The sequence below is a fragment of the Colius striatus genome, chromosome Z, assembly GCF_028858725.1.
Source record: "Colius striatus isolate bColStr4 chromosome Z, bColStr4.1.hap1, whole genome shotgun sequence".
Classification (NCBI taxonomy): domain Eukaryota; kingdom Metazoa; phylum Chordata; class Aves; order Coliiformes; family Coliidae; genus Colius; species Colius striatus.
The window spans coordinates 75,861,156-75,887,678 of NC_084790.1; the positions used below are offsets into that span (position 1 = coordinate 75,861,156).

A 26,523-nucleotide genomic window follows, 5' to 3' on the forward strand; every position below is an offset into this window, starting at 1 on the left:
GTGGCTGGCTTTGGGGAATGAGGATGGGGAGGTGGAGGTGTACCCTTCAGCTCAGCGACTCAGTCACATCACGGCTCAGTAGGAAATGGCAGCTGCCACAGCACTGAAGGAAATGGGTCAGCATGGGGCAGCTCCTGTGCAGGCTGGATCAAGTCCCCTCAAACTCTAGGGCTTTCTGGTTGTGGTGACTGTCCTTGGGGTTTATCCTCCTCAGGAGAGGCAGATCTGAGGCCTGACAGTTTGTCTCCACAGTCCCACAGGAGGCTTGAGCCGGGCAGCAGCTTGTCTTTGGGTGCCTGCCAAGCCTGAGAAGGTCATAGCAAATGTCCTCAACTTTACTTTGAGGCTGGATGATGTGCAAGAGCCTAAAAGGCCTGGTGGGGCTTGTTTTGAAGGAGTTTAGTCCCAGGGGCTGTTATGGTTTTGGTATAGACCACTTGTGTTGTGCCAGTAGCATGCAGCTTTGTCATGGACATCCCTGGATGTCACTCCTGGCACATGTGGAGAACCAGGTCCCCACTGTCACTGCATCCTGTTCCCCAATCAGGGGCTGAGATGGAGAAGGAGATACATGGGACAGCACAGCCCCACTCTACACAGCACCCAGCATCCCCCTTGCAGCCTGGGCAGATGGTTACAGAGAGTGCTGCCTGGGATGGAGCTCATTCACTGCCTCCACCCAAGTGAGATCAGTCTCAGAAATAAAGCTACTTTTTGCAAATAAATCAACCACTTCTGCTTTTCTGCTCATCAAGATGTAGCTCCACTCCACATAGTGTTGGCCACCTGACCACATCCCAAGCCTGAGCTGAGGTTGAGGGTGGATCTGTGCAGATCCCACGGGGCAGCAGTGTCTGCAGAAGAGCTCCAGGTTCCCATCCCATGCAGAGGGGAGCATGGCTGGCCTTGGGGTTCCTGGGCACCAGGCATGGGGCATGAGGTTGACAGCTTCTTTTCTCGCAGCCTTTTGTGCAGGCATATGGTGCTGTGTACTGAGTTGAAGCACAATTTTCTTCTGTGTTGTGGTTTAACAGTTTATATAGAGCATTGCGTTCTGTAGGATGGAGTATCTCTTTCTCTGGTTTGGGTGAGCTGACCTTCCCATGCTACCTGCCAGATTCTTTCTCACTGAAGCTCAAAAATCCTTCATATAGGATAAGCACTTCTTAGTAACATCAAAAACATCCGTGTGTTATCAACATTCTCCTCGGCATTAAATCCACAGCACAGCCTGGTAGCAGATACTAGGAATAAAATTTACTATGTTCCAGACAAAACCAGGACATTCTGTCACAAACAAGAGTGTTGTATGGCAGAAGAGCAGGCACTTCTACTTGTGAGTGCAGCAGTCCTTTGCACAAGCATTTGCCCTTTAGCTATGCTGGTCAGGTACTGTTTCATCTCTGTGAGAACCCCCCTCAGCAAAGGAGGTGATGCTGCACCGAACACCGTTGTGAGGGAGGGGGCCCTGGGCAGAGCCCAGCTGAAGGGTGTACTGCCACATCTCCAAATGGCAGAGCAGGAGGTTGGGGGACAGAATGTGACTGCAATGCCAGGTACATGGCCTGTCCGCCCGAGAGGAACGGGGAGCCTTTGGCAAAGGTGTTCATGGTGAGATGCTGCCACTGCCCCTCTGAGATGTGCTCTCCCTCCTGGGTACGACCATTCTGCAGACTGCAGGTGTCGTGGTTTGGCCCAGCTAGCACAGCAGCACCATGACATTCTCTTGCTCGGTGCCCCCATTCACACAATAAAAAGATGAGCAAGGTTGTTGTGGATTGAGGCAAGGGCAGAGAGGGCTCCCTGCCAGTTATGGTTCTGGGCCAAACAGACTCCAGTACTCAACTTAGAGAGGAAAGCAGGAAAGTTTATTCTACAAGAAACAGAACGGAATAAAAGCAAAAAGGGAGTAGGATGATGAGAAAATTACAACCAGCACTTTAAGGTCTCCCTCCCCCATCCCTCCTTTCTTCCCAGGCCCAGCTCACTGCTCCCGATATCTCTACCTCCCCCCACCTCAGCCGCTCAGGGGGGCAGGGAATGGGGGATGTGGTCAGTCTCTCACAGATGGGCTCTGCTGCTTCTGTCTGCTCAGATGAGGACAACTGCTGGCATTCTTCCCCTGCTCCAACACAGGGTTCCTCCCCCGGGACACAGTCCTTATCGAACTTCTCTCCTGTGGGTTGTTCCCAGCAGCTGTGGCTTCTGTCGATAGAAGGTCCCTCACACGGGACACAGTCCTTGGTGAACATCTCTGGCGTGGATTCTTTGCCACAGTTGCAGTTTCTGCAGTTACAGGGTCCCTCTCTCGGGACAAGGCCTCTTCTAGGCATAAGTTTAATGAGCTGCTTTGTCGTGGGTTCTTCCCCACAGTTACAGCTGTGGATATTGGGTCCCTTCCTCGGGACACGGCCTGCTCCAGCCATAGTGATAAAGGGTCCCTCCTTCGGGACACGGCCCGCTCCAGCCATAGTGATAAAGGGTCTCTCCTTCGGGACACGGCCTGCTCTGGCCATAGTTTTAAAGCAGAAATTCACTGCCCCTGGCTCGGGGTCTGCAGTGAAGTGGTTGGGTCCCTCCCATGGGACACGGCCTCCTCCGGCCATAGTCACTGTCCCTGGCTTGAGGCCTCTAATGAAGTGAATGGCTGCCCCTGGTTTGGGGCCAGCTTTAGCAGAATGAGTCTCTGCCCTGATACAGGGTCATTATCAAAATGAGTCTATGCCGCTGATGTGGGGTCTTTAAAAAATGAAAATAAATCTCAGCTTCACCAGGTCTCTCCATAGAATGCAGGGGAGCCTCTGCTCCAGCACACCTCCTCCTCTCCTTCCTCACGGACCTTGGAGTCCGCATGGTTGCTTCTCTCTCTGTTCCTACTCCTTGCACCACCACCAGCCAGAAGAAAAAGAAGGGACAGAAGAAGGAAGAAACAGGAAGAAGATAGAGGAAGAAAGCTCCTTTTTTGGCTTCTTCTTAAAAAGTGATCGTGGAGGCGTCTAATTGGCTCAGCCCCAGCAGTGGGTCTGGTTCTGAGCTGGGGAGAGTTGCGAGCAGCTTCTTACAGGAGCCATCTTTACAGCCCCTTCCCCCTTACCAGAAAAGGCTGTCATGTCAAACTATGACAGCAGGCTACTGGGAAATATTCCAAAATGTGAGAGAAAAAGCCAGTGGATGTGTGCACTGAGACCCTCTGTTCTCTCCTGCTTGAGGGCTGACTGTGCTGCCACCCACCCAGGGCTTTGGGCTGGGCCTTGCCTAGGGAGAGTGCAGGCAGCAGTGCCATCAGTGACAAACTACTGGGAAGCCCTGAGATGGTGGAGATGGGGAAGCACAGGGGGGCCTTGAGGCCATGAGGAACATGGGGGAATACTTGGAAGCCCTGAGACTGTGGGGAACATGGGGAAGTACGGCTGATACAGGGCTGTGGTTTTGGGTTTGTTTTGAAATGAATGTTGATAGAGAAATGCTATGGTTATTGCACAGCATCAAGGTCTTTTCTGCTTCTCACTCTGCCTTGCCAGTGAGTGGGCTGGGGGTGCCCAGGGGCTAGCCTATACCATGGATATGTCCTGCCCAGTGGATAAACTGGAGGAGCTGGCAGGGAGGGATGGATTGCTGCCTGGGGATGGGTCAGCAGGTAGTGAGCAATTGCATTGGTGTTCACTTAGTTTAGTCATCACTTAGTCCCCCTTAGGTTTTATTTCTCTCTCTCTGTTCTAATTATTTTAATTATTATTATAATGTATCACTAATGTTGTTGTTATACTTCATTTGCTTTTAGTAAACTGTTCTTATCTGAACTCATGAGTTTTAATTTCTTTTTTCCCTGTTCCTCTCTCCATGCCCCTGTCCTGGGAGAGGAACTGTGGAATGAGGCTGATGGTGGAGCCAGCCCATGGCATGGTGACCCTGGGAGAAGATTGCAGGAAGTCTCCAACGATCTCAGCTATTGTGCAAAACAAGGTCTTGCCATGTCTAGCTTGTCCTGGGGAGCCTACATGCAGTCTCCACAGTGCTGGCAGAGGAGCAGGCTTCTTGTCCCTGGTGCCTTGAGCTCCAGTCACCACAGTCCAGAGCTCCATTGGGCTCTGCCATTGCAAAGACACACTGCTGACTTCTGTACAGCCTCTGCTTTGTTGGTCCCCAAGGCCTGTTCAGCATGGCTGCTTGCTTGCTCATGTCAAGATGTTGAGTTTCTGCCTTCCTTCCCAGTTGCAGGACTTGCACTTTCCCCCATCCAACATAATCAGGCTCCTGTCACCCAGTTCCTCCAGGGCACTCTGAACACCAGTCCTGCTCTCCAGTATGCCCACTACTCCCCAGTTTAGTATTGCTCTCACAGCCTCAGGATTGGCCCCACAGGGATGTTGCCAGCAGGATGAGGGACATTGCTGACAGCCCTTTACAGTCCTCTCATCATCCAGGTTTCCACCCACCTTCTCTTCTCCTGGCCACATTTCCCGACTCTGCCAGCAAAGAGACCATGAGAAACTGTGTCCTAGACCTCTAAGGTTCATGAGAAACAGTCCCCATAGCCCTCCCCCTTGTTAACAGCCCAGTGTTTCCACAGCAGCAGGCAGGTTGGACAGGCATCACTTGCTCTTGGTAAATCCTGCCTGGCTTTCCCCATCTACCCCCCTGTTCTCCCTGGATCTGGATTGTCACATGACCAGTAGGACATGCTGCATCTTCTTCCTGAGATCCAGCCTTTTCACTGGGAGAACAAAGCTGAGCTCTGGAACAGGCTGTGGCTGAGGCGGGTGATGGAGAGAGGAGAAAGAGCAGGAGCCAGTGGCAGCCAATGATAGAGGCAATGGCAGCCAGTAAAACCTCCCCAAGAGAGACAATCTGGGGACACCAATGACCTCATCATACTCAGTGTCACAAAGGCACCTCACAAACCAGCCTCAGTGGAAGGCAGCAGAGGTGAGCAGGGCTTGGTATTGGTATCCCATTCCTGGGTGACAGGAGGTGGGGCTGGAGGGCAAGGGCTGGGGATGTAAGCACGGCCATGAGTGTGGAACACAGGAAGAGAGTCTTTTTTCCTTACATCTTGTTTTAAAATGAAGACACCTCCTTTCCCAACCTGTATCCCCAGAGCTTTGCAGTGCAGTTGAGGCAGCAGTGTGCAGTGAAGTGGCTGCACATGGATGTGTTTGCTGCACATCCTCAGCTCCAGTCCCTCAGACCTGTGGTGGAAGGAGAGTCTCAAAGGTTTCCCCTTGGCCAGGTGAGGGTCTTAGATGGTGAGCTCAGATCTGCAGGCTTCTCACAGATCCATAGTAATTTATTAAAGCAGTAGAAAGAGGCTGTCTTCCCGTGGTGCGTTCCTTCACAACTGTCCAAAAAGGGAAGGAAGATGTGAGAGGTGTCACCCCCACACTCCCAGCCCACTGCCAGCCCCGTGGTTCCCTTCTCTCCCAGTTGCAGTCCTAGGGCCCAGACAGGAAGGCCAGAACACTGCCCATGCCTGGGCATCACTCCCACACCTGGAACAGATGCCCAGGTAGTGCCCAGCACCTTTACCCACGCGTGGTGAAGGTGGGAGAGGTGCAAGTGGCCAAGGTGGAACAACTTACCTACTGTCATACCTCCAACTATCAGGAAAATTTTGGTATTTGCTTCTGATCCAATAATTGTCACGAGATTGCTGGACAAAATGCTGGGGGGAAAAGAAGCTACTGACCACCTGCCCCATGTCCAACACCCTCCTGGTGCCTGGGAGCCCCAAGGCTGGACATGCTTCTCTTTACAGCCCAGCTGGATTAGAACTTGGGGCTTGTGGTGCTACCCCGACACCTCTGCAGATGCTGCTGCCGCTGGCACAAAAGGATCTGCCCAGACCCACCATCACCCCCTGTCCTGGGTTAATGCAGACCCCATGCTGTGTACCGGCCAGTCCTCGTGGGACAGCAGCTGAGCAGATTTCCTACTGCAGTCTTGATAGCTGTCCAACCATTTCTTTGTCTCCACAGAAATGAAGAGGCACCTCCTCCTGTAGAGCACCCAGCCCTGGGGGCAGCACTCTGCGGACAGGGGAATGGCTCAGGCACTCATCCTTCTGTGGATGCTTGGGACGCCCAGCCGGGCTGGGATCAGCCCCCGATCTCCCCGTCAACGCCGATGCCCATTCACTTTGCCCTACCTGTATTCACGCAGGCACGCAGGATGGCCACGGTGCTCTCGCTGCTGTTGAGCTTCCCCTGCACCTCCTGCATCTCCCTCTCAGTCTGGCCCAGAATGCCCCTGACGCGTCCCAGCTCGGCGCTGAGGCTGCCCAGCTCCAGCTGGCTGCTGTTGCCGTCCCGCCACGCTCGCTGCAGCTCCGCGCGGGCCCACGCCAGCTCCAGACGCGTCTGCTCCAGGCCCTGCTCCTGCTCGCTCACCTTCTGCCACAGCCGGCCCTGCTCGGTGGCGTGCTGGAGGGCAGCGTCCTGCAGCCTGCGGCTCACCTGCCAGTCTGGGGCATGGCACGACATGGCACGTGAGCTGCGGCACGGCCCGCACCGGCTGAGCGCGCCCGGCTGTGGGCACAGCCTGTCCCGGGGCTGACAGAGGGGAGGGAGGGCGAGCCCTGGTGGTGGCAAGGGGAGGGGAGACGATGAGAGGGCAACGGGACATGGTGGTGGGAAACACAGTGGCAGTGGGAAGGTGATGAGGAGGCAGTGGGAGGCAGTGGGGGGCAGTGGGGAGGTAGTGGGAGGCTGTGGGGGGCAGTAGGAGGTAGTGGGAGGCAGTGGAGGGCAGTGAGGAGGTAGTGGGAGGCAGTGAGGGGCAGTGAGGAGGTATTGGGAGGCTGTGGGGGGCAGTAGGAGGTATTGGGAGGCAGTGGAGGGCAGTACGAGGTAGTGGGAGGCTGTGGGGGGCAGTACGAGGTAGTGGGAGGCAGTGAGGGGCAGTGAGGAGATATTGGGAGGCTGTGGGGGGCAGTAGGAGGTATTGGGAGGCAGTGGAGGGCAGTGAGGAGGTAGTGGGAGGCTGTGGGGGGGCAGTACGAGGTAGTGGGAGGCAGTGAGGGGCAGTGAGGAGGTAGTGGGAGGCAGTGGGGGGCAGTGGGGAGGTAGTGGGAGGCTGTGGGAGGCAGTAGGAGGTAGTGGGAGGCAGTGAGGGGTAGTAGAGGGCAGCTGGGGGCAGTAGGGAGGCAGTAGGTAGTCACTGACTGGCAATGAGGGGCAGTGGGAGGCAGTGCAGGCAGATGAAGCATGTCTCAGAGTGCCAAGGCAAGACACAGCACTGTCCCCGAACCACCAGCACCAGGCATCCTCCGTCCCTGAGATTACCCCCATCAGTCCATCCCTCTCCCAGCCCTAAACCTGCTCCTGGTGCCCCCCTCTCAGTATACCCCTCCCCTGCAGGCCTCACCCCGACTCACAGCAAGCGCCTAGGGTGATGGTCGTCAGCAGCAGCAGCAGCAGCAGGCTGGCTGCCAGCAGCCCCGTGGTGATGCGCCAGCGCCGGGGCCAGCGCCCTGCAAGAGACAAACACCCCTGGGCAGCACCCCGTGGTCCCACAGCCACCAGCCATAGCTGTGGCCGAGCTCTCACCTGGGCCAGCAGCTGCAGGCACCGTCCCCAGCGGCACGTTCTCATAGGGGCTGTCATCCTCATCAGGTGCTGCGGGGCAGGCCGGGGTGGGAGTGAGCTGGCGGGCTGCAGCAAACTTCAGGTCGGCGTAGAGCACGCTCTGGGCCATGCCCTGGACTTCCCCGAGGGCCCTGCTGGCTCCTGCTCCGCCGCAGTCGCCCCCTCTCTTCTCAGGGCTGCAAAGGACAAGCACAGCTGGTTTTCTGCAGAAGCAGAAGTTTGCTCTGAGATGTGTCAGAGGGGAGGAGGAAAGTACAGGCACAGGGATCAGCACCCTGCCATTGGCCCTGCCCTGGGGCCACCGTCTTGTCCCCTCCACACCCCGGAACTGCTCAGGGTCCCCTGGGATGGTGGTGGGGAGGTGCAGCGCAGGGCTGAGGCAGAGCTGCGGAGCTCAGCCTACCCAGAATAGACCCAAATCCTTGGGGCCGGCTTCCACTTAGGAGCAGGCGGCTCTGGCGCTGGCCCCATCTGGGATGGAGGTTTCCCCTCTCAGTGCTCTGCTCAGGGATTTGAGCGTTGCTGCTGCACAGAAATGTTTGCCAAAAGGGGTTTGCACGTTGCAGTCTGAGCTCCTGTTTTTCTCCCTCTCTCCTGACTGCATCTCCCTACTTGGCCAGCAAGGAGACCATGGGGAACCATGTCCCAGACCTCAAAGGCTGAGGATAAATGTCCCCCATATCTCTGCCCTGGTCCCCAGCCTGGTGCTCCCACAACAGCAGGCAGGTCGGGTGGGCATCACTCACCCCTGGTAAATCCTGCTGGATTTCCCCCCTCCACCACCACATCCTCACTGGGCCTGGAACTGCCAGCAGGATGTGATCCATCTTCTTCCTGGGGACTGTGTGGAGGCTGATTCACCTTTTCCAAACCTCCCTCCTGCTCCCTTTGAAACTGTCTGTGATTTGTGCCTTTCTCCAGCGATGTAGGACTTCCCCTGCTCTTACTGAGATGATGGAGAGTGCCCTTGCCATGCTGTGCTCCACCAGTCCTCCTGCACACCTCCAGTCCTGTCCCAGGAACAGACTCTGTCCGGGTGTGTCAAGCTGACTCACAACTCAGCATTCCTTCTGAGACCTGCCTTTCTCTGGAGGCAGCTCAGTAGAAACCTCTGAGATGCTGAGTGCCTGGAGGACCAAGACAGTGATGCTGGGAGTTCTGGGACTGCAATCTGGAGAAGGGAAGGCAAAGCAAGGGTCAGTGGCAGGGGCTGGAGTTCTACTGAAGCTGCCGTCTTCTAGGAGAGGAACAGGGAGAGGACAAGGGGCAGCAGCACAAGGTACATCGTGGGAAAATTCCCATTCTCGAAGGCTCGGAAGGGAAATCTGCATCCATGAAGACCTCCAGCTGTCCCCAGGGCTGTCCCCAGGACAACGTGCTCATGTGTCCAGGCTGTCCCCGCTCTCGCACAGCTCTCCCCTGGTGCGGGGGTTTCAGTCCATAGAATGGTAGGGGTTGGAAGGGATCTTTAGAGATCACCTAGTCCAACCCCCCTGCAGAAGCAGGGTCATCTAGATCAGGTCACATAGGAACATGTCCATGAGGGTCTTGAAGACTTCTAAGGAAGGAGACTCCACAACCCCTCTGGGCAGCCTGTGCCAGGGCTCCCTCACCTGAACAGCGAAATAGTTTTTACTCCATCCTTGCTCTGCCTCTGCCCTGGCCCTGCTGCGTGCCGGAGGGAGGAGACTGAGCACTTTTGGGAGGTGACGTGCAGGTAGTACTGGGACCAATGAGAGGGTGCTGGTCCTTACACAGCCGTGCCTCGCTGGTCCCATCTGCTGCAGCTCAGAGCAAACTTCTGCTTCTGCAGACACTGTCTGCACTTCTCGTTTGCACACAGAGAGACGACACGGCTGCTGGGCAGCAGAGTCATCCCAGAAAGGCATCCCAAGGGCAGGGCCAGGGGCAGCAGGGCTCAGGGCTTGCCCAGCTCTTGCCCACATGGCCCAGAGCGTGGTTTATGCTGACCTGAGGTTTGCCAAGGTGACGGGGGGCAGGAGCACGGCCAGCCAGGCACTGGAGGCAGGTGCGAGCCCACTGAACACCCCCTCTCCCCGCACCTCTGCCATGCCCACTCATTCCCACAGCCTCAGCACTCTCTCCCGCTTTCTTCCAACAGCCCTCGGCATGGACGAGACGGAGAGCCCCTATGAGAACACGCAGCCGTTGCCAGCAGGGCAGGATGGGGACGGGGATGGGGACGGGGCCCAGTCTGGCCCAGGTGAGTGACTGCTGCAGCGTGGGGCTGTTGGAGGAACTGGTGCTGGTCGTGGGAGGTGTTTTGGGGTGCTCTCGCTCCCATTCTTGATGAGAGGAAGCACCCACACTTGTGCCACCTGAGCCATTGTGCGAGAGGTCTGGGGGGACTGCCAGGGGTTTCCTGGAGCAGCAGGTGATGCCCGTGGCTGGCTGTGTCTTGCAGGGCGCTGGTCCCGGCGGTGGTGCATCCCTGCAGGGCTGCTGGCAACCTGCCTGCTGCTGCTGGTGGCGACTGTGGCCCTGGGTGCTTGCTGTGAGTCAGGGGACGTGCGCATTTCTGGGGTGGGGGGTGGCTGTTCAGCACAGGGAGGGGGAGGCATCCAGACTGGGATGGGTGCTGAGGATGAAAAGGGGAGTGAATGGCCGGGGCTCGCCCTCCCTCCCCTCTGTCAGCCCCGGGACAGGCTGTGCCCACAGCCGGGCGCGCTCAGCCGGTGCGGGCCGTGCCGCAGCTCATGTGCCGTGTTGTGCCGTGCCCCAGACTGGCAGGTGAGCCACAGACTGCGGGACGCTGCCCTCCAGCACGCCACCGAGCAGGGCCGGCTGTGGCAGAAGGTGAGCGAGCAGGAGCAGGGCCTGGAGCAGATGCGTCTGGAGCTGGCGTGGGCCCGCGCGGAGCTGCAGCGAGCGTGGCGGGACGGCAACAGCAGCCAGCTGGAGCTGGGCAGCCTCAGCGCCGAGCTGGGACGCGTCAGGGGCATTCTGGGCCAGACTGAGAGGGAGATGCAGGAGGTGCAGGGGAAGCTCAACAGCAGCGAGAGCACCGTGGCCATCCTGCGCTCATGCACAGCTATAGGTAGGGAGATGGTGGAGTTGAGCTGAGCATCCTTAAGAAGGTGCAGTGCCAAGGCACAAGTGCTGGCTGTTTTGACCTTATGGTGGTCCAAAGGCTGCAGATGAGCTTGTGATATCTGCTGGGAAGATGTGGGGCTGTTCTCAGTCCTCACAACCCTCAGGGCATCCATGGATTAGCAAGCACCTGAGTTCTTCCTCTGTCCTCAGACTGCTGCCCTTCAGGATGGTTGCTGTACAGGGGCAAGTGCCTCTTCATCTCATCAGAGAAGAAGACATGGGAGGACGGCAGAGATGAGTGTGAGAGTAAATATGCTCAGCTCCTCATCACCAAATCCTGGACTCGCTGGACAGTGCCGGTAAGGTGTCGGAAGAGCTAAGGGCAGGAGCTATTGCATCCAACCCTGGGCTTCCCAGGTGGGCCAGCGCCGCTCTGGAGGCCACTGGACTGCCAAAACATTGGAGGGTGCAAGGCTGATCTGTGTGTCACAGGACTGGTGGTGGACATGGGGCAGAGAGGCTCTGACACTGCCCCAAGCTGGACTGATGCTGCTCAAGCTGGAGTGGGGCACCAGGGATGCTCAGCTGTCCGGTCCCAAGCTCCATCCCCAGGGCCTCCCTGGGGAGATGACCACCCCCCTGCAAGCACTGTGGCACACAGGTATCATGGAAAAGCCAATAAAGGCCTCTTTTCTCCTTCTCCAGACCTTCCTGAAGAACGCAGACATCCCATACTGGATCGGGCTGCAGAAGGGCAGCTTCCCTTGGTATGACTACGGCTGGCTGGAGGAAGAGGACCCGACTGGCGAGAGGGCCTCGGATGCCTGGTTCTGGGTGGACGGCTCCCTTTACGAAAGGTACCTGGCAGCACGGCCTCCTGCCAAACCCTTTCTCCTCTAGCGTGGCTTTAGGAACTGCTTTAAATCCTGCCAGCACCCAGGCCCAGGCCCAGGGCAACAAAGAGCATCAAAGCAGGAGAGGAGGTGGGTGCAGTGGTGTGACAAGGGGCTTGGGAGGCTACGCAAAGGGAAGGCTAAAACTTGTGGGGGATGCTCGTGCAGGGCATGCGCAGGCAGGAGGCAGTGAGAGGAGACAAATGAAACGGCAAGTTTTATTTGAGGTCTAGACAAAGCCTTTGAGCATCACCTCTATCCCCCACATGCCTCTCTGGTTTCTCCTTGAGGGGAAACTAAGCTTTCCCACTGCAGAGGGTCCAGGCTCCTCCCTGCCACGTGCCCCCTTTCCCACAGCTTACCAGCACTTCCTCTTGTGGTGTCTGAGAGCAGTGGGGAGGAACAGACCCATCTGTCCGGGTGACGGGTACCCAGTCCTTACCTGCTGTCTGCCTCTCTATCCTCCTGCACCCCACCAGTGCTCTGTGCCCAGGGCAGCTCCTCCAGCCATCCCCATGTCCTTGGGGAGGACCAGGCTCTCCGCACTGCTGGGTGCTGCAGGGATCAAATATCCCCCAGCAGTGAGGTGGAGATTCAAGCAGGGTGGAGGTTCAGTGGAGTCACGGGAAATGCAGAACATTGGCAGAGTTTCTCACCCTGCCTGAAAGTGCATCTGGGCCATGTGGGCTGAGGCTTCAGCCTGTGCATCAGAAAGGGAAGCCAGGGGGATCCCCTCTTTGAGTGTAGTGTTCAACACTTTCCTTGTCTGGTGGCGGTAGATAGGGCAGTGGTAGTCCCCTGTTTCTTCATGTCCCTATCCAGGCCATGGCAGTCCAAGTCAAACGGGTCCTGTGCCGTAATAACCCGTGGGAACATCAAACCTGCCCAGTGCGCCAGCCCCAGTGACCTGCACTTCTGGATCTGTGAGAAGGCTGCAGGGCCGAGCTCCCCTTTCATGTGATGATGGCCCCCAGCGGTGCTGTGGTGAGTGTGCCCATGCCATGCCAGGCTCTGGGGTGCATGATGCTCATGGGGCCTGCACGGAGGAAAGTGGGGAGCCTGGGCCTCTGCATGGGGCATGCTGACTCCCTCTCATGGCAGGCACTGCTAGTGCTGGATGGAGCCTACCTTCAATCCCCTACTGCCATGGGAGTCTCTCAAGAGATCTCCGTCCAAGCTGTGGTGCAGGGAAGGGACTTGGAGGGAAAAAAAAAACCCCATTGCAACTGCCTTCCCAGCCCTACTGTGTGCAGCGGAGGCTGGGCAGCAACTCACCCTCACCTTCTGCCTTGCCTTGCAGCACCTGCACCCGCAACACCTCTGCTTCAGCCTTGCCGCACCCTTGCCTGGGATGTCTCATCCATGCTAGCAACCCCCTGCCCTCTCACAGACCCCTGCCCAGGGGCTGCCCAGGTCCTTCCCGGTGATGCACGGTGATGCTCTGGTGTCATGCTGGCTGGGGGAAGCAGTGGCCATTTCCACCGTCCCCTGCTGATGTGCTTCAGCAGAGCGATACGGGCCCCACAGCTCAGCCCCACACCTGCATGGGGTATGCTGGGTCCTTGTCAGGGGCTGGTGTGTGATGAGGAACCCAGACCCGACTACAGAGCAGAGCAAGACCTCGGCTCTGCAGCCACGTAATATCCCCAGAACAGAGCACGCTGCGGTGTGCCATGCTAGGACGTGGGAGTGAGGGACAGTGCAGTCCCACAGATCCCCTCCCCACAGCGAGGACTTCCAGCCTGCCCCTGTCCCAGACCACTGCCTTAGCAACAGCCCCAGCAAGGCCTCGGTGCCCATGGAGGAATGCTGTGCCTGGTTTGCGGTTTCTTTTTTGCTGATTAAAAAGTAGAGCAATGGCCTTTAGGATTGTATGACGTGGCGGTGGCTTTCAAAAGTAAAAGCAGGTTCCAGCACTTGCAGCAGACTGATGCTTTGCGAGAGAAGTCGTCAGGGCTTTAAAATAGTTACCGCACACGTGCGCACGCCAAGGTGAAGCGAAATGGCCCTGATGCAACACCGAGCAGAGGAAGTCATGTTCAGCCAGGCGAAGACACCCTCAGTTTATCATGGGGTCGTGCGTGCCATATATAGTTGATTAACTGCTGTGTGAACTAGCTTGCTTGAGGAGCAAAAGGGTGTTAAAAGCAGGCATTTTGGAGGTGGCTCATGTCGCCTCTCACTCTTGTCCGCTGGCTGAACTCTCTTTGTAGCAATAAAGACACACTGCTTGTCTGCCCTTTGCTTTCTTGTGTACTGCTGCGAATGCAGATTCAAGGACACGAACCCAAAGAACCTACATCATAACAAATGGGAATGTGAGCGAAGCCATTTCAACCAAGATAGCCACTTAGGGGGCACCGAGATCCTGGGCTGAGCCAGGCTGGCTTGTGGTCCCTGAGAGGCTCCACAGAAACCCCAGGCAAACCTGTGCAACCTTTTGGGGCTGGGCTCCCCTCTGTGCCCAATACGTGTGCAAGAGACAGAAGCAGCAGCCTGAATTGCTAGGACATTCAATTTTTAATGAACACTTTAAATAAGCCGGGTATATATTACTAGCAATTATTATTATTAATAATAAAAAAAAAATCACAAGAGTTCTGCATTCACCAGTGCACTGTGTGGGAGGGAGGAAAGCCGGCTCCCACCCTTGCCAGGGGCTGGGCAGCCTGGCCAGGCTGCCCTCTGGCCCCTTATCCCCTGGGTAGGCAGGGCTGACCCTGTGCTGGCAATCCTCCTCGTGCACTTCCCCACTGGCATTGCCCTTCTCCTGCCCCTTGCACGCTGCCCCCCACCCCGGGGCAGGGACTGGCGGTGCTCCCCACGCTTTGCAGGGGGAAGCATGGGCACACATCCCAGCCCCACAGAATCCCCCGACACATACATACACACGTTGACCCCTCTGCCCCCAGTCCAGCCTCGCTCATCCCCCCAGGGTCTTGGGGGAGGTCTTGGGGGTTTCCCAGTTCTCCTGGGGGCCCAGGCTCATTGCACACCCCTCTGTGAGAGCCCAGAGAAGGGTGAGCCCGGGGGAAGGGGGGGTCTGGCATCTCCCGCAGCGCTCAGAGCCCCGCAGGGGACCAGCCCTGCCGCCTGGGGCAGTGCTGGAGCGCGCTCGGGGCAGGGGTGTTATTGCCCGTGGCTGGACGTAGCCCTGCTCCCCAGGATTGCCAGCACTAGGACTGTGCCTCCGGCAGCTTCAGGCTGGGCTCTGCCAGCACGGGCTCCGGGCCTTTCTGGTGGCAGCCCCGATCGTGACAGAGGAGGCTCTTGGCTTCGCAGTTGAGGTTCTGGTAGCGCGGCGGGCTGGGTGCCGTCCGGTGGCAGACAGAGGTGAAACTGAAGCTGAAGGGACCCAAGCAGCAGCCGGGGCAGGGCAGAACCTCGTCCTGCTCTGCCACGGTGCCAGAGCTGTGCCCAGGCAGCATGGCAGTGCGCTCTGTCCGCTCCAGCGCCGCCGCGCACGGGATGCTCAGCTCGGAGAAGCCGTGCTCCAGCCCGCTGCCCCAAGCCAGGGGTTTGCTGACCACCACGTGGTTGTTGTTGAAGAGCAGTCTGCCGGGGGCTCGCGGCTCCGGCTGCCAGGTCTGGGCACCTGAAGATGCCGTGCGGATGAAGTTGCCGTTGGCGGGGGGCGGCGGCGGCGGCGGGGGGCTGCAGCGGTTCGGGGCTGTCGGAGCCGCAGTCCATCTGCTCCTCCGGCCCGGGGCTCCGCGAGGAGGCCGGTCCCCGGGCAGGGGGCTGGAGGTCACTGGCAGGATGGGAGTACCCCATGCCCAGAGCCAGGCCCCCTCGGCGCGGCAGCTCGGGGGAGGCGGGCAGCGAGTGGCACTTGCGGGGGGCGGCAGTGGGCGTAGAGAAGTCACACTGCACCTCCACGGCGGGGTCGGGTGTTATGGGGCTGCTGAGCTCCAGAGAGGCCGGGGGCGGCAGGTCCAAGGTGAGGGAGATGACCGACTTGCTCGGCGTGTCGAAGAGCTTGATCTTTCCCCCCTTCAGGTCCTCGCGCTGGGAGAAGGGGTTGACGCGGGCGGACGCCTCCTTGGTCCGGGCCCCGCCATGAGGCTCCGCGGGGTGCAGCAGGGCGCGTGATTTGGGGGAGAACATGTCGGAGTGGCTGCGGGACAGGCGCTGGTCCGGCTGCAGGTGCTGCGGGCCCAGCTCCCGCAGTGGCGACTGCTCGGCACGGCCGGCCGCCATCCCGGCCACCTCTGGGCACAGAAACTGGTCACCAGCTGCCAGCAGCTGCTGATGCGCGGTGCCACGGGATGCCCCCGGGCACCCAACAACACGGGTGCACCCTAAGGTGGGAACAGCCACCAGCCTCATCCTTCAGACCTCATGCAACCTCAGTCTCCTTCCTCTACAGCTTCTGGGATAGGACAGGACACCCCACATCTCTCCCCTCCTCACACCCCACTGTGTCCTGTCTGTGGGGTGCCTACCTACCATTGACTCTGGACACCGTCCCAGTCACAGGCAGGCTCTCTCCTCCACCGAAAAGGGTGGCCCCGGCACCCTGGGTGCCCATCTGGTGCTGTAGGATGCCTTCCAGGCACTGGGTGATTTCGAGGAATGAAGGGCGGGAGGTGGGATCCATCTGTGGGCAGGAGAGGACCCCCATCAGGTCTGCATCCCCCTAAAGCACCCCGGGGAGCCCTGCCCAGCACAGGCAGCTCCTTGCCTCTCCCCCTGTGCAGACAAGGCTGCCTGTCCTGCCGGCAGACAAAGTGGGAGGCTCACATTGCAGCAGTGGAAAGCCAGCTGGAGGAAGGCTGCTGGGCAGTCGATTTCCACCATGGTGCGGAAAGTGGTGATGTCCAGGCCAAAATCCTGTGCCAGGGAAAGGAGGAAGAGAGTCTAGGTCCCCTGAGGCACCACAAAGCCCAGGGTAACCTGGGTGGCCTGACTTGTCCCCATGCTGACTATGTGCTACCCAGGCCTGTGGACCTGGGATCACTCTGTTGCAGCATAGCAAGGGGGGCCCCTGGCTCACCCCAAGCTGGAGCAAGGCTGGGGGAAGTGAGGGACACAGATACCTCCCACTCTCTGCCTGAACCCAACCTCCCCCTTCCCCCTGTCCAGGCTCCAAAGACAGGTCATTGGCAGAGAGCATCCGTCCCCAGGTAGCATTTGGGGTATGGCAGCCCTGCCCTGAGACACGGGGCAGCTCCTGCACGTGGGACTCTGCCCAGCACAGGAGAATGGTCCCACTCATTTGGTGAAGTAGTTCCAGCCCTAGTGCTGCTGCCTACTCCCTTCCCTCCCCATTGCCACCCCAGGGAGTCACCTCGGTGCGGGGCAGGTAGTCAGGATCTGCAGGGATGCGAGCGATGGTCTCACATAGGATGATGCCATATGCAAAGACATCGGCCTGCAGAGAGCAAGTAGTCATGGGGACTGCAGCCCCGAGGTGATGTGCACACCCATCTGTGAACCCACAGCCCCCCTCCTCTCCATGGAGCCATACTGGGGGCCCCGTCACCTCACCACCGAGGGATGTCCAGTTCCTTCCCTCTATGTGCCCGAGTGCCTCCAGGGCTGCAAACCCTGCGAGCTGCTGGTGCTGCAAGCCTGGATGAAGCCCCATGAATGGCAGCCACAGAGCCTCACCTTCTCGTTGTAGACCTCCCCTCGCAGCACCTCAGGCGCCATCCAGTACGGGGAACCCACCACAGCCAGCGGCTCCTTCTCACTGCCCTCGCTGGGGGATACAGTGGGTCATCAGGGGCTGCTCACAGTTTCCCGACCCTGTCTGACCTCTCATCCTCCCGCTGTGCTAGTGCAAATCACCACCTCCATCTCCCTGGGCTAACGCTCCTTTGTGTGCACCATAACTTGTCTCTTCCCACTCACACCATCCCTTCTAGCCAGCCCCGAACACGTTCATCTACCCATAAATGCCCACCACTGGAGACCTTCCGCACTGTCATCCATCCCTGCCCTTCTAGATGGAACACAAATGTCCATCCCTTCCCAGCAACTCCTCCAAATGGTCTGGAAACCCTTCTTTACCCCAAGGATGGTGAAATGGACACTGCCCACGCACCTGTAGGTGGGAATCTTCTCTGCCAAGCCGAAGTCACCCACTACAGCCGTGTAGCCACTGGCCTCGCAGCGCACCAGGCAGTTCTGGGGGCACAGGAGGTCCCCTGTCACACCGACCGCATCTGTCCTCCCTCACCCAGCACAGAGCAGCTTCTGACCCCCAGCCAGCCATGCCTGAGCCGGCAACGCGGGTACAACGTGGGACAAGGGCAATGGGATGTCTTGGAGCATCCTGTACCTTGGAAGTGAGGTCACGGTGGAAGATGCCCTTGGAGTGCAGGTAGCGCAGTCCACAGGCGATGTCGAGGGCCAGCTTGACACGCACAGACCAGGAGAGGGGCACAGGGCTGTCTAGCACCTGCTCCAGGTTCCCACCGTTGATGTACTGATGGAAAGAGCTTGCCTGTTGCATCACTGCACACTCCCCCACGACTGCCTCCATAGTGCTGGATGCCCATCTCTCATCCAAATGCATCCCCCACCACCCCACTGAACAGTTACCCTGCACATGAAGCAAAGCATCCCCAAGCCCTCTCCAGCTCTGCAGGAATCCCTCAGGCTCTCACCTCTGTCAGCGCATGCAGCTGTCCCTGGTGCACACACACCCCCATGAACCTGCGAGACAGAGGGCAGCTGAGGGTGGCCATGGCATAAACCAGCCCCAGGAGCTCACCCAGACCTGCTGGCAGCTCCAAATCCCGGAGCTGAGGGGAAAGGCGGGAGGGGGAACGGGGACGGCAGCAGGTCCTACCTGAGGATGTTGGGGTGCGAGAGGCGGTTCATCAGCTGCACCTCCCGCAGCATGTTGCCCCGGTTGCTGGTCAGCTTGTTCATCTTCAGCACCATGATCTGCCCCGACTGCCTGTGCCGCACCTGGTGGGGGGGAGTGCAAGGGAGGCTGACCCCGTGTCTCTGCAGCCAGCCCAGACAACCCATGAGGCACCCCCGGGATCTCTAGGCCTATGGGGGCTCTCCTGGCACAGCAATACCCCAAGGACCTGCAGTGCTGATGACCCAATGCCCCACCCTCCCCAGGGCACCTCACTTGTCATGCTCCCCACCTCATGCTACAGTGCCCCGTCCTCCTGGAGACGCACTGGCCGTTCCTGTGAGGCGTGACCCCAACCCTGTTGCAGGAACAGGCAGGTGTAGGAGTGCAGTGCACCAGGGAGGGCTTTTTCAGCTCAGTACCATCCAACCTGACCCAAGAGGCAGAGGACAGAGGGGGCACATGGCCCCCTGGACCAGTGCTGGGAGTGTCCAATGCCACCCTGGTGTGTGACGCCAGCCTGGCAGAGCACAGCGCTGGGATTGGGCTGTGCATTTAGTTGGCCTCAGCCTGACGCTGTCATGTGAGCCGTGGGCCTGGCCCCCTGCCAGGAGCAGCAGCTGGGAGCACGGCCAAGCACGGCCACCCCAGTCCCTCTGCAGCCTCTCGGCACGTGTGGGGCGAGGGGTGTGCACGGGATCCCCTGTCCCAGCACCGCGTTGTGGGGGCCAAACTGGTGCCAAGGGTCTGCTCCCAAGCAGGGGCCGAGGGTGTGACGGGATGCCCGTGGTGCAGCAGCCGGTATGGGGGACACAGCCTGCGGGCTCCCAGCTGCCCCGGCACACGCCGAGCCGTGCGGGGAGGCACGGGCATTCCTCAGTGCTGCCGTCAGCTCCCCTCTCTTCTCCTTTTTAGTCGATGCTGGTGGAGGCTGCTGTGCTGCTGCCAGCCCCCGGCCTGCCCCACACCCCCACCTTGCCTCACGGATCACCTCCCTGGGAAAAACATGGGAGGCTGGCTGGAGGCAGGGTCCCCAGTGCCTCCCATCCTGCTTGTGGCTCAGTCCCTGTCCCCATCACGCTGAGGGCAGGATGCTGTGCTGAGCCCTCCAGGGCTCTCTCCCACCCCATGGCCAGCACGGTTCTGGGGAGCAGCTGTCCTGTGGTGTACATTGAGATGGAGACCCATCCAGCACCCAACACCCAGGCGATGGACAGCAAATCCCACCCCCACCCCCCCCTCCCCGCCAAAGGGCTTGTAGGACAATTAGTGCTTGATATAGATCCTTCTACACGTCTGGGTGCACTGAGGCCAAACCAGCCTCAGGCTGAGTGGAAGCAAGACGCAACAGCCTAGCCTGACCCGATCCTGCCTTCCCATCAGCAGATCACTGAGTTCACAGAGAGGCTCTGGATAATTCATTGGCTGCCTGCCCACGGCACCTTGCTCTGGTTCCACCTGCATCAGCTCCAGCCGAGCCAGCTCTGGACAAGCAACAAGGGGACACTGACCTCCCCTACCACACTGCAGAGAGGTCCCAGGGTGATGGAGCAGTCCTTGCCGTTGAGAGCAGGGCTCCTCCAGCTGTGTGCACCCAGGGTGCCCCATCTATGGCACTCTGGGTGTCCCCTGGTGCCCATCTCCCTACTCACTCCACTCCATCACTGCCCTGCAGCACCTGGCATTGCTGACAGCCTCATCCTAGTGTCCTAGGGATCATCATCCCTGCCCACACCTACACCAGCAGGCAGACATAGGTGCATTCTCCCCATCCCCAACATCACTGCCTTCTCTTCATGCCATCCCCATGCAGTGGGGCAGCTGGAGGCAGCACCAGACACAGAAACAGGGCTCCCAGCCCAGCTTCAGTTGTTACGCAGCCTTTAAGGAGGGGACCTCCTTGGTCAAAGCAGGGTTGGCAGGGTCTCCCTTAGTCCCTCCAGCTCCTCGCAGATCCAGGGGCCAAGGGAGCCAGAACCTCAAGGAGGCCAGCGGGACCCTCCAGCCCCACCAAGCCCAGGGCTCCCTTCCCTTCCCTTCCCTTCCCTTCCCTTCCCTTCCCTTCCCTTCCCTTCCCTTCCCTTCCCTTCCCTTCCCTTCCCTTCCCTTCCCTTCCCTTCCCTTCCCTTCCCTTCCCTTCCCTTCCCTTCCCTTCCCTTCCCTTCCCTTCCCTTCCCTTCCCTTCCCTTCCCGTGCTTCCCACGCTGCTGCGTGGGGCTGGTGGGACTGGCCGGGTTGGTTTGGCTGGCACGGCCCAGGCAGCTGCCAGGCGCCAGGCCCCAGCTCGGCCGCGCTGGGACGGCTGCGGGGGGTGAAGCGCCGGCGCCACGCGCCCACGGCCAGAAAGCCGGGCAGCACACGCGGCGCTGGCACTCGGTGGCCACGCAACGTGGGGCTGGACGGGTCACCCACAGCGGCAGCGTTCCCAGAGCAGGGAGCAGCCCTCAGCCCCACGTGGCCTGTGGTCTGAGTGCAGACAGACTGCATCCTGGAGGAGAGGCAGCCTGGGGCAGGGAGGGTCCGGTGAAAGCCCCTTCTCCAGGATTTCTCCCAGGGTCCCCAGGAGCCTCTGGCCAGCAGAGCCCTGTCCCAGTGTCCTTCTCCAGGACCCCATTCCCAGGGGCAGGGAGACCTCCAGGGGCTCCCAAGACAGCCCTAATCCCATGGCCCTGGGGTAAGGCCTCCCCAAGGGTGCCCAGCACTCTGAGCTCACTTGTGATGCTCTCTCCTGCTGTCTCCCCGGCACGCTCCACAGCTTAATGCCAGCCCCTGCCTGGGTGGCAGGGAAAGGGTTATGTTCCCTTGGGCTTCCCACAGCCCCCCACGTGTCCTGGACAGTTTACCCAGTCTGGCCAAGTGCTAGCACTAGTCCAATGCCCAGCAGCCCTTGAAAGTGGGCATTGCAGAAGAGAGAGTAAGTCGTGACCCCAAGCGGGACGCAGCTAAGGGGGTTCCCTTCCCTGCCACCATCCAGGGAAGGCAGTAGGCAGCAGAGACTCCCTGGGCAGGCTGACATCCCCCCTAGCCTCTCCACGCTCTGGCATGTCGCCCAGGAATCCCAGCACATTCCACAGGGCTGAGCTCAGCCATGCAGCCGTGCTGGGGTATGTGTGGGGGGACAACAAGCCACCAGTCCTCCACTCAGGAACCAGGCAAGCCCTCACTTCATACCAATGCCCCCCAGCACCACACATTGCCCCTTCATTGAGTGTTTATAGGGGTACTGCAGCCCAGCCAGTGTGCCACAGCGTGTCAGCCCCCATCCCATCTGTTGCCAGCACGCAGGGCTAGTGGATGGGATGGGGTTGGCTGCAGCCCCAGCCTGGGCACAAGGGATCTGAGCTCTTTTAGCAGCGGAAATTAGAGTCTTATTTAAAGAGCATGCTAATCAGAGCAAGCAGACGGTCTGCTCCTTCCCCATAGCCAGCACTCCTGTCTAGACACGGGGCAAAGCTCCCCCGCCACCCCCCCTACCAGAGGAGTCTCAACAGCTGGCCCTGCTGCACCCCATGCCAAGGACAGGCTCGTGCATCAGCCCACTCAGCACATGTCACCTTTCCAGAGCCCAGAGCAGGCAAGGCACAGTCACACAGGGACATCATCCTGCACCCCTTGTGCCGGGGAGCCCAGCGGGGAGAGTGCTGGGCAGTGGACATCGAAGGGCTGCACCCTGGGAAGCAGCTTCTCCAGGAGAATGGGGGGCAGAGGGAGCACAGGGTGGGTGAAGGAGCCAGCAAGGCTGCTGGGAATCCCACAGCCACCCGCAACAGCTGTGTCTGAGCTGCTGGGCGTCTCGGTAACCCAACAGGTCTTTTACTGGGTGGGACTGGAAAACCTGCTCGTGGAAAAGGCGGAATTGGTCAAGACAGACTCAAGGAAAAGAAAGGAGGAGAGCGGACATCAGCCGCTCCCGATGGACGTTTGAGTGCCGTGAGCTGTCAACCCCTGTGGCACCGTGGGCACCCCAGGAGCTAGGACAGTGCCAGCGTCACACCGTGGCAGTGTGGCACTGCCGGCGAGCCTGGAGCACGTCCTGTGACAGGAGAGCTGAGACAGGGCCCTGGCTAGTCAGCACAATGCATTTCCAGCACCCTGGGCTCCTGAGCAGGGCCAGGGCTGGCTGACCTTCGCAAATTCATTTCCTCCCCTTCTGCCTTTCTGTGTCACACCACTCCACCCTGCTTTGTAAAACAAGGCAAGGTCCACTGATGAAGGGCAGCAGATAAGAGGGAGAGAGCTGTGTCATTAGTCGCACTGGTAAATCGGGAGGAAATAGCTGATCTCAAAGGTTGGCATGGAAGTGAGCAGAAATGGGTGGGTGGCTGAGACACCAAAGCCCTCTGTCCACGCTGGGATCTGCTAATCCAGCCCCCCAATCCCTCGACACTGTGCAAGTGTGGTGCTGGGCTGAGCACATCGGAGGGCTGCACCCTGGAAGCAGCATCTCCAAGAGGATATGGGGCACAGGGAACAGAGTTAGATGAGTGAAGGTGTCTGGATACAGAGAGAAGCCAGGATGCTGCCTGTAGCCTCAGTGTCTGCTGTAGACTGCATGTGGGAAAGTAAGAAAGGGATATGGGGTAGAGATGCAACAGTGGTTTAAGGGCTGCAGAAAATGTCTGGCACAAACACATCTGGCTCAATCTGCTCAGTCTACTGGAGATGAAGAGGTAGCTTGCTGCAACATCACAGTACCTGAGAAAACAGGTGGGCCTGTTGCCTCTGAAACCACCCAGGGAAAGGCAATGAGAACTAGCCACTCCAGAGGGAAACAGCCCAGCTCCGCAGCACAGTGTGGGATCAGCTGGGAACAGCCTCTGGGGAAAAGGACAGCTTTTCATCATCAATGTGTCCCTGTTCGCTCCAGACAGCCTTTCTGAGAGAAGTGCTCAGCTGGAGCAGGGTATGGCTCAGCCCTGGGACACTAAAGCTTAGACAGGCTGAGCCCTGTGGCTTTAATGCTGGGAAGAGAGTCAAAACCTGTGCCAGCACCCCTGGACCCTGCCTGGTCCTGCTGCACACCAGTGCTGAGCTACCTGCATAGAAACAGAGAAGTCTGAGTCCCCTTCTTGTCCCTCACGCCCACCAAGGCAGGAATGAGGCAGGACCCAGCAGCCACGTGGAGGAGGGAGCTGAGAATGCCCACGGCCATGGAAAGCAACATCAGAAACAAGGGAGGTGGGAGGAAAACAGGTCCTGTGCTGTCCTGCCAAGCTCCATCCTCCTAGCAGGCTTAGGCAGCCAAACCCCAGCTCAGCTCCTGGGCCTGTCCCACCACCCTGCTGAGCTCTTGGACCCAACCCACAATACGAGCACAAAGCCCCATCTGGCCCCCTCCTGCCCCTGCCTCCTCTCCAGCACGCACACATGTCAGCTCCTGCTGCCTGGTCCCATTCCCACTCCCAAACCTCTGAAGATCCCGAAATCCTACGGGCAAGTGGCTCCAGAACAACAAGAACAACTGGTGGGAGAAGCAGCATTTTGTGGCTCCTCTCAGGCCTGGGAATATAGAAACAGCAAGGCAAGAAGAGACCGTGGCCTGGCCAAGACATGGGAGCATCCATTATTAAAGAGCTGTATCCATGCCTGACATTATTAAATGCCTCTCTCTGCTCAGAGGTGCTGCCGCACACTCCAAGCCAGGGACTAACAGCAGCAACCCAGCCAGCAGAGAGGCCACGGCTCCGCAGGGGCAGCAGAGAGCATGGGGGAGAGGGACCCCTCTGAACACTGACCACAGCCTCTCATGGGGCACCTCTCTATGCTGGCAGAGCTCATGGGGTCTCTCTGCTGAGTGGGGGATGGTGACAGGGCTGGAGAGGGTCCCCAGGGTCCTGCTGGGATGTTGGATGCCCAGCTGTGCTGCACGTGAGACCATGATCCCATGGGACTCAGTGGCTCTGTGCTGCCTAAGACCCCACGACCACGGTCGGGGTCTACTCTGCCCAAAGCTGATCTTTGAGAGGGGGTGAAGCCACTTAGAAGCACAGATAAGGGCAGTCCTTGCCAAGTCGCCTGTGGTGCCTTGTGATGCCAAGGACAAAAACAACACACGCACACACGGATGGGGAGAGGCGGCAGTGGTAGCAAGGCAGGGCACAGCCCTAGCAGCACCATGTACCGTCCCCATACCATCCCTGTGCGCCTCTGCCACACTGCTGGGACGCCGAGCTCCCCCCAGCACCCATGCACCCCTAACCATGGTGTGGGCTGTACACAGGCACCTCTGCTATGGCAGTCCCAGAGAGGACTGAGGACAAAGGCAGCTCGGGAGGTCCATCTCTCGCCCTGCTCTGCAGCATCACAGCCCTCTCCCAGACCTTCTCCCTTCGCAGGGTCTCCCGTGGGACACCCTGCGCGCCCACCTGCCCAGCGCAGGCGGGAGCAGGCCCCAGCACCGCTGGAAATCGCCCCTGACCGGCTGCAAACGCTGCCCACACCCCTGCCGCTGGCACGCCCCGGGCCTGGCGGGGTCGGGGCTCCGGGCTTTTGACAGAGGCACCCAGGGCTGCGCTGCCCGGCACCCGAGCCTCGCCCCGACCCTCCCCGCTGCGACCCACGCCGCTCAGCTTTCCCGGGCTGTAAACACAGCCGGCCCTCCCCTCGCCCTGCACGGAGCGACGGAGGCACGGCGCCGGCAGGGACCGGGCGCCTCGGCTCCCCGGCGCCGGCGGGCTCGGGCCCGCCCTGCCCCCGCCACCGCCGGCCCGTACAGGGAGGGGTGGGTGGGCTCCGCGGACCCCGGGGGACGCCCAAGCCCGGCGCGGCGCTCCGGGGCCCGCCATCCCCGCTCCCGCCCCGCGCACCTTGAACACCTCGGAGAAGAAGCCGGCCCCGATCTTCTCGCAGTAGAAGTCGTCGATGCGCGCCAGGGTGGAAACCGCGCTGCGCAGCGCCCGGTACGAGGAGGGCCGCGGCCGCCCGCAGCCCGGCCAGGGCCCCGCCGCGTCCCCCTCGCCCTCCCCGCCCCGCCGCGGCAGCTTCTCCCACTCCATGTCGGTCCCGCCGCGCAGCCCCAACGCCATTCACATGCCCGGCCGGGCGCCGAGCGAGCGGCCCCCCCCACCCCCCACCGCCGCCTCCCCGAGCAGCCGAACGGCGCGCCCGCCGCCGCCTTCCCGGCTCCCGGGGGCGATGCTAGCGGCGGCGGCGGCGGCGGCGGCGGCGGCGCGGCGCGGGGGGGCTCGCGGCCACCATGGCCCGGTGACGGCCCGGTGACGGCTCGGCGGCACCCGCAGCCCCGCCGCCGCGGCCCGGCCCTGCGCCTCCACCGCCCCGAGCGCTGGCACCGGCGGGGCGGAGCCGAGGCGGGGACAGCCTTTAACTCCTTGGGACCCGCGGGAGCCGCCCCCCGGCCCCGCACCGCCGGGCGGCGCGTGTCCAGCCGCACCTCCGCACCCGTCCGCACGGGCTGCGGGGCCCCGAGCTGCCGAGCGCCGCTCGGACAGGCGCCGCGGACACACAGTGCTGCGGCGGGCCCCCGATCTCACCCGGGCCGTGCCGGAGTCCTCTGTGTAGGCGTGCGGCTCTTTCTGCCCTGGGTCCCACCTGGATGCTCACTGTAAATGCGGGACTCGCTTTCTCTCCTGGGCCCTGACTGGATGCTCCTCGCAGCTGTGAGACACTTTTACCTCACAGCACTCAGTCCCCGAGCAGATGGACCACGAAGGGTGTGGGTATCCGATCGATCCCCTCGTTCATCCAGGCCCACACCATAAAAGGATCGTCCAAGTCCCCCATGCAAGCAGCCGTTGTCGGGATGGGACCCATCGGTATAGGCTCGTGTCTCCTCACAGCCATCTCCGGGATGGATGGGGACTGTGAATGCGGGGCTCCGATTCTCCCCTTGCACCCACTCCTGCCTGAATGGCGTCCCAGAGGTCTGAGGGGCAGGGAGATCCAGCTGATCCACTGACAGTACACCCATTGCCTCTTGCACCCCTTTGCATTTTTCCATTTCCTGAGCTCTTCCACTTCTCCTGGGGTTTCCTCCTGCTTCTTGCTCCCCCCGCCAAGGCCTGTTCCCTGCTCTGTCTTTTCCTTCCTGCCCAGGGACTCTCTGCAGCTGGATCTGCCCTTGTTTCGTCCCACACATTTCCCTGATGCTCTTCTTGGCATCCACCTGCTTGTGCTGGCCCAGGCCTGCCCCAGCTGCCTCTATGGGCACTGACACAAT

General features: G+C 60.1%; 3 protein-coding genes across 3 annotated transcripts; 1 reads left to right on the forward strand and 2 right to left on the reverse strand.

Moving 5' to 3' along the window:
* Nucleotides 1–5,208: 5,208 nt before the first annotated feature.
* LOC133628889 (B-cell differentiation antigen CD72-like) lies at nt 5,209–7,716 on the reverse strand. Its single transcript, XM_062018846.1, has 6 exons — nt 7,545–7,716; nt 7,373–7,468; nt 6,146–6,460; nt 5,893–6,026; nt 5,580–5,662; nt 5,209–5,338 (listed from the first exon to the last, which is right to left on the reverse strand). Exons 1-6 carry the CDS (start codon nt 7,690–7,692, stop codon nt 5,209–5,211), a joined length of 906 nt encoding a protein of 301 aa, XP_061874830.1. The 5' UTR covers nt 7,693–7,716.
* Nucleotides 7,717–9,527: 1,811 nt separating this feature from the next.
* Nucleotides 9,528–12,491, forward strand: LOC104555972 (B-cell differentiation antigen CD72-like). The gene is made up of 7 exons (XM_062019022.1): nt 9,528–9,612; nt 9,706–9,807; nt 10,009–10,098; nt 10,327–10,641; nt 10,848–10,996; nt 11,343–11,494; nt 12,353–12,491. The coding sequence occupies exons 1-7, from the start codon at nt 9,528–9,530 to the stop codon at nt 12,489–12,491; spliced, it is 1,032 nt and encodes a 343-aa protein (XP_061875006.1).
* Nucleotides 12,492–14,031: 1,540 nt separating this feature from the next.
* Nucleotides 14,032–25,483, reverse strand: TESK1 (testis associated actin remodelling kinase 1). Its single transcript, XM_062017881.1, is given in 11 exon segments — nt 14,032–15,183; nt 15,185–15,741; nt 15,980–16,130; nt 16,274–16,363; nt 16,821–16,904; nt 17,144–17,234; nt 17,580–17,662; nt 17,817–17,963; nt 18,145–18,193; nt 18,330–18,451; nt 25,154–25,483. Coding segments are annotated over 11 exon segments (2,070 nt in total). The 5' UTR covers nt 25,373–25,483; the 3' UTR covers nt 14,032–14,706.
* Between the last annotated feature and the right edge of the window lie 1,040 nt (nt 25,484–26,523).

Excerpts from the sequence above, each read along its gene's own strand:
- LOC133628889 (XM_062018846.1), bottom strand. The coding sequence starts at position 7,692 with ATGGCCCAGAGCGTGCTCTACGCCGACCTGAAGTTTGCTGCAGCCCGC. Across the intron at positions 6,027-6,145 it reads GCGTGCCTGCGTGAATACAG|AGTGCTGCCCCCAGGGCTGG; the intron begins GTAGGGCAAAGT and ends CCCTGTCCGCAG. Across the intron at positions 5,663-5,892 it reads TGTCCCACGAGGACTGGCCG|CATTTTGTCCAGCAATCTCG; the intron begins GTACACAGCATG and ends TTTTCCCCCCAG.
- LOC104555972 (XM_062019022.1), top strand. The coding sequence starts at position 9,528 with ATGGCCCAGAGCGTGGTTTATGCTGACCTGAGGTTTGCCAAGGTGACG. Across the intron at positions 9,808-10,008 it reads CGGGGCCCAGTCTGGCCCAG|GGCGCTGGTCCCGGCGGTGG; the intron begins GTGAGTGACTGC and ends TGTGTCTTGCAG. Across the intron at positions 10,099-10,326 it reads TGTGGCCCTGGGTGCTTGCT|ACTGGCAGGTGAGCCACAGA; the intron begins GTGAGTCAGGGG and ends GCCGTGCCCCAG.